Here is a 6412-nt window from a genome sequence, read left to right as displayed (position 1 = left end):
CCCCCCCCCCCGCAGGTGCAGCTGCTGAAGGACCAACTGGCGGCCGAAACGGCGGCGCGGATCGAGGCGCAGGCCCGGGTGCGGCAGCTCCTCCTGACCAACCGTGACCTCCTGCAACACGTCTCCCTGCTGGTGCGGCAGCTGACGGTGCTGGAAGCCCGGGAGCAGCACCGGCAGCCGGGTGAGCGCGGTGGCCCCTGCACCGGGGTGAGGGTGGGGGCAGCGGGTCCGCCACCCCGAGCTCACCCCAGGGTGGGGGTTGTTTGGGGGCTGAGGTGGTCCCAGCACCATCCTTCCAGACCATCTCTGCACCCCTCATGGTCCCAGGGAGCAGCTGGGATGCTCCTGGCACCCTCCTGGCAGGCTCGGGGGGACTTTGGGGCATCTCTGCACCCCTTGAGGTCCTGGGAAGCAATTGGGGTGCTCCCAGTACCATCCCAATAGGCTCTGGGGGGGTTTGGAGCATCTCTGCACTGCTCATGGTCTGAGGGAGCAGCTGGGGTGCTCCCAGTACCCTCCCAGCAGGCTCGGGGGGGGTCTTAGAGCATCTCTGCACCCCTCACAGTCCAGAGGAGTAGCTGGGTTGGAGGTCCCCAGGTCTTCACGTGCCCCTCATCCCTCTCTCCCCAGCTGACCGCTCCTTGCAAAACCTGTCCCTGGCTCAGTCCCTCTCCCTGAACCTGAAGAACCACTACAGCTTGGACATCCACCTGCCCTCCACCTCCACCCCTGCCAGCATCCTGGGCAGCCCTGTGGCCCCCGGCTCGCTGCCAGCCCTGGGCCCCGGGGACTCCTACCTCAACCTCGTCGGCCTGGAGAGGGGCGGCCACCGCTACGGCAGCAAGGATGGGGACGAGTGCCTGGCTGTGCTGGAGGGGCAGGACGGGCTCAGCCGCCGCGTGGAGGGCTCCGAGGTCGGCGAGTTCTCTCTGCTCAACGGGAGCGGCCGGCAGAAGGTGGACGACACGGACAGAGGGGACGAGGACAGGTAGGATGTGCCACCTCCGTCTCCTGACGGCTGTTGCTCGGGAACACCCTGAGCAGACCCTCCCGCTCCCCGCTGCTGCCCCGGCCACGTTTCGGAGGCCCAGCAGCAGGGGCTGAGGAGGACGGGCTGTGTTTTGGGCACTCAGGGGCAGGGACAGGTAGCCCAGGGGCTGTGCACAGGCTCAGGTGCAATAAGCTGGGGCAAGGAACCCACCATGCCCTGCTGGGGGTCGCTGCCTGCCCTGCGCCTGTCCCCAGCCATGGAATGGTCGTTGCCACATCACTTCACCCAGCTCCAACGTTTGTAGGTGATGAGCTGCACTGATGGGACCAAACAAGCATCTCTCACAGAGCCTGGGACAACAAGCCCAGGCCCTCCCATGCAGATAAATACTTGCCCATCACCTCCTCTCTCTGCTTTCACTTCCCAGGAGGCAGCAGCCCATTCCCAAGCTGAACCCGCCCCCACCCATCCTACGAAAAAGGTCAAGCAAGACCTCCCCGAGCCTGGAAGTGGAGGTGAAGCTCGAGACCGCTGCTCACGCCAGCCTGCCCAGCCCCAGCGTCTCCAGCCTCACCAGCATCGCTGCCAGCCCGCTCACCCTCTTGGACCCCGAGGCAAGGACTCCTGCCCGGAGCGCTGCCTCCAGCACGGAGCCCGGCCCTGCCGCAGCCTGCCAGCGCACTCTGGGCAAGGACAGGACTGGGGACAGTGGACAGATGTCCCCCCTGGCCAGCGGCCACGACCCTGCAGCCACTGAGGCCCTGGCCAAGGACTTGGCCACCCTGGGCAGCCCCACGGACAGCACGCTGCCCTTCTCCCCTGCGGATGACACCTGCTTGCACATCAGCTTCTCTGAAGATGAGCTACTTGAACCAGAGCTGGACACTGCCCTGGGGCCCAGCAGGGTCCCCTCTTAGTGGGACTGCAGGAGGTGGCAGCTGGCTGGCAGGCAGTGCCAGCAGCTCTGTCCCCAACACTCCACCAGCCCCCAGGGTTGGGGGCCCCCATGCCCAGGCTGGGAAGCAGGTCCCTTCGCTGTCCCTGTCCCACGCAGCAGCTCTTCCCCACCACATACGGGGCTGCCACACAGGATGGGACCCAGCCAGCCCCCTGCCCTCAGGCTGCCCCAGCTCACACTGCCTTGTCCCCCCATCCACTGCCTGCCCCGCAGCGGGGTGCTGCACGGGCTCCCAGCCTCCGGGCACCTCCCGCTGCTGCTGCCTGGCAGAGGCACAGTTCATATTTGTCACTGCATCCCTTCTGCTGGCTGGGCGGCTGCAGGCAGCCCCGCACCAGCCCAGCCTTCCTGCAGCAGACGGGTGCCTTTGCCAGCCCCTGGCAGGGTGGTGCCATCGCTGCCAGGCAGCTCAGGAGGGCAAGGAGCCGGCAGATGGCACAGCCGCAGGCCAGGGCATGCGGGATGGGGACGGCACTGGTTTGAGTGGCTCCGGGGATGTTCCACCCAGCCAGCGTTCCCCACAGGATGCTCCACAGCAGAAACATCCCCAGGAGCTGCCCAACGGGAGCCCCCGGGCAGGGACACGGCGCAGGGCGGGGAACACCCCGACACGAGGCTGCTATCACTAACCCGGTTCATCGGTTGTCACCGGCAGTAGCGGTGCAAGCGGGGTGGGTGGCACAGCCATGGCGCTGCCCCCCTGCCCGGCTCCCTGAGGTGGGTGCCAGGTTGCCACCACGCTGCCATGGGCCAGGTGTCCCCAGGGCAGCCTGTGTCCCACCAGTGCCACGCTGCTTTTGGGGATGGCAGCCCCACCACCACGTCCCCATATGCAGCCACCACTGCCTCCCTCCACAGGTGCCTTTTCCCACGCCCCAGCACCCACTGCCCGCACAGGCTGGGGTCAGCCCCCCCCAGACACCACTAATAGGGTGCAGGGCTGGCCCTGGGAGCCCACTGCTGGGGCGGGTGACTCCCCCGGAGGGAAGGTGCACCCCGTGTCTAGGGGTTGGGGTGGAAGAACCCTCCATACCTCTCCAAGCTGCCAGTGGCTGCAGGCAGGAGGCTGCTCCGTCGCGCTGATTTTAAGGTTTTCTGATGTGGTTTGGGTTTGGTCATGGAATTGTGAGAGTCCTGGGATGAGTTAAGGTTTAAGGAAGAAGCCAAGCCCTGGGTGAAGGGCCAAGGCAAGGCCCTTGAGTCGCCTTCGACCCGGGCAGGTTTGGGGGAAGGACCCGAGGAGATGCTCATCCCCCTCGGTTGTTTGCAAGAGGGAGTTGGGGAAGTGCTGGATGGTCGAGATGGGGAAGTGTCACACAGCGATGGAGGAGATGGAGACTCGGAGCAGCCGTGCTGCCTGTGCCCGGCACAGCCCTGCTCCCACGGGGAGGTGGGGGGGTGACAGGACCCGCACCCCAGAGCTGGGGCATCACCCGGGGCTGGGACTGGGCCTGGGGCTTGTAAAGCTGCGGCTGGGCTGTCCTGTAGTGTGGTAGAGACAGACCAGCCCATCCGTAGGAATGAAGTACTCTGCAGTTTGGTAACTGACTTTTAAAGAAAATAAATAAATAAATAAAGGTGTCTGATTTGCAGAGCAAGTGCTGTGGTCTCTGACCCACTGGGGCCCACACTGCTGCCCCTGGATGCAGACTGGGGACCCCCCAGTATCCCCAAAGGTCCCTGCTGGCAATGAAGGCTGCCCTGAGCCGCCAGCCTGCTGCTGCACCCCCCCCGTCCGCCAGCCCCAGCTCAAACACGGGGCCCAGCTGCCCCCCGCTCCCTCACGCCAGCAGGTCCCATGTCCCCCACGTGCTGCCACACGGGACAGGTTCCTCTGTCAGGGACGGGGCCCATTTCCAGTGCAACCCCCCCTCCCCGAGCTGCACAGCACCAAACACTGCTGCCTGGCGCAGCCCCCGGGCACAGCCCTGCTCCCCACGCCCCCCCTTTGCCCTTTCTTGTCCTCATTCCTGCTCCCCAAAGAGATCCTGGCTCCAGCACGCAGGGTGGGAGCACCACGGGAGAGGAGGCAGGTCGGGTGGCAAAGCCCGATGCTGCGGGGTGGGATGGGACCAGCCACGTGCCGGGGTGCAGGGACCCCCCAGCGGCTGCCCACCCCCCTGAGGGGCAAGAAACCCCCATCCTCTGCAGCATCCTGACCCTGGTCCCTCCGAGCCGAGGGAGGGAACCCATGGGTGATGCAGCACGGGGGCTGCAGGCAGGATGGGGGACCCCATGGGACTGTCCCCCCCCCCATGCAGCAAGGGGACGCAGCTGGAGGGACCCAGCCCAGCACTGGAGGTTGGATGGACCCAGCACCCAGGGCCTCTGCGGGGGTCCGGGGGCCACTCTCCATCCCTCCACGGAGCGGGGGCAGCCTCCGGCACGACGGATCCGGGAGCCCTTTCCCCAGGCCCACTGCAGACATCTGCCTGGGGGGGCTGCTGCACGGGGAGGGGGCACTTCCAGCCCAGCATCTTATTATGCTTCCTTCATGGGAAGAAACTTTTTCCTTTGCTGTCTGGTAAGCTGCTAGCAATCATCAGGCAGGCAGGTGGTAAAGATTCATATCCATCAAACAATGCCATTTAGTTTGTAACCTGTGACTAAATCTGGTGTTAGCTTTAATTTCAGAGTCTGCTTTAGGGCTCGCTTGTTAATCTCTATGCAAAGCAGATGAAATGAATATGCAGCATTTTGGATGTAATTGTACGGCTTCAATTCAGCACTATAATTTTCCAAACAGGATCTTGCAATCAAGCTTCTATTCATTAGTGTATAAACAATTTAGTTTCTCAGCTCTCCAGTATGCCAATCATCTCAATGGAGTGAGCATCTCCAACAAAAAGAGGAGGAAAGTTTCCTTTGTGTAACAGAGGTAAAAGTTGCTCTGGACTTCAGACAATTCCCACCCAGCAGATCCAGGCTGTTCCTGTGGAGGCGGCCGGTTCCTGGTGCCCCACGACACTGACCCGCCGCAAACGGCATCCTGGGGTGGTGGGGGGATGCCCCAGTGGTCCCAGTGACCAGCACAGCCCGAGGCCCCCCGGCAATTCTGCATGCGAGAGCCCAACAGATGAGCCCAGACCCCTCAGGATCAGGCCGCCTTGGAAAGGTGCGACCATGAAGCACCTCGGCACCGCCCGGCGGTGCTCAGGGCTCCTGGGGGGAGCAGCCCGTGGCTCTGGGGAGGGGACGGCCACCCCAGCCAAACCCCCGCATGTCCCCATCTCCCCTGCGCTGGCTCAGCCTTCCCGGCCCGTACCACAGGCCCGGGCACCAGGACACCCCTCGCCCGGGGCCCCAGCGGCACCTCCCTGATGAGGCCCAGGGCCAGGCTGGCACAGGGGTGGGTGGGGGGCAGGTTTGGGTGTCGGGGGCTCAAGCCCCTCGTGGCTGGGTGCTTTCCTCGGCGGGGACCTGCGGGTGCCGCGCACACACGAACGCATCCCCCGGGCGCATCCCCATCCCTCCGCCGCTCCTCGGAGGCGAGGAGGGACCGGCCCAGAGCCTCGACAAAGGGAAGCGCCGTCAGCGGAGCCGCTCAGCGCGGTCTCCGTTTCCAAATGAATATCGACAGCGCTAATTACAGGCCGCCATGCAGACAGCTTATTAGCTTGTCACAAAAAGACGGTATTGAACTCAAAGCCCGCGGTATTCACAGAGCACAGCAAGACGCTCCCCAGACAGCACAGCGAACCAGGCAGGCGAACAACCTCCAGCAAAACTAATTACTTCCTGATTGTCTACGGCCACCCACTGGGTATAATAGTATAGACTAAATTTGGCATATACATAACTAAGCACTCGGCACCAATTTGGCGTACAATAATCATCCTCTGTGTGGCATAATTAAAATCTGATCACTTGGAATAATTATTTCATATTCCCGGTATCGGGTGAGGATTGCATAATGCGGCGTGGCAGGAGCGTGAGCCCGGGAGCAAAACTGCCCGTTTTCACGGGCGTGAGCCCCCCGAGAAGGATGTTACAGCCCTGGGCACGGTGAGGAACCTGCTCAGTGCCGGCTGCCTCTGACGGGCACCAATAACCCCCCGGGCAAGGTGCTGTGACGCCCCGAAGCTGTTGGTCAGCACCGGTTGCGGAGGATCTGGAGTCACCTTAACTCTGCCCCTCCGTGGCAATGAGCTGGTGCCGAGCACCAGCCCTGCGAGCCCTCCCCAGCAGGGAAGGAATATACCCGCTCAGGACAGGCTGTCCCCGTGTCCCCAAGCAAATACTCTCTGCATTGACCTTTCCAGGCAGGCTGCTGCCCCACTGCCCGCCTGACCGGGATGCTCACCACCCGACCCCATTGTGCTCGCGCGTCTGCTAAAGGCATTTGGAAAGACACAGCAATAAAAAAATAAAAATCAACTGGAACGTGTGTGTCTAATCCATTAACTTCCTCTGGCAGCTCCCCGGGGACCCAGCGAGGAGGAGAAAGAATACGTGGATATTGC

The 6412-nt window shown here is 63.3% G+C and overlaps 1 protein-coding gene across 1 annotated transcript in view; it reads left to right on the top strand.

The window, feature by feature from the left end:
• Positions 1-3535, top strand: part of LOC113486578 (carboxyl-terminal PDZ ligand of neuronal nitric oxide synthase protein-like) — a 33156-nt gene extending 29621 nt beyond the window's left edge. The window contains exons 9-11 of the mRNA XM_026860641.1: positions 16-181; positions 631-988; positions 1419-3535. Coding sequence (XP_026716442.1) covers positions 16-181; positions 631-988; positions 1419-1908 — 1014 coding nt within the window. The 3' untranslated portion in view covers positions 1909-3535. The remainder of the gene's footprint in view (positions 1-15; positions 182-630; positions 989-1418) is intronic.
• The last annotated feature ends 2877 nt before the right edge of the window (positions 3536-6412 follow it).

Source organism: Athene cunicularia, assembly GCF_003259725.1.
Source record: "Athene cunicularia isolate RWA chromosome 17 unlocalized genomic scaffold, athCun1 chr17_part1, whole genome shotgun sequence".
NCBI lineage: Eukaryota > Metazoa > Chordata > Aves > Strigiformes > Strigidae > Athene > Athene cunicularia.
Note: the sequence above shows the minus strand (reverse complement) of the source record. Positions and strands in the feature narration are given on the sequence as shown.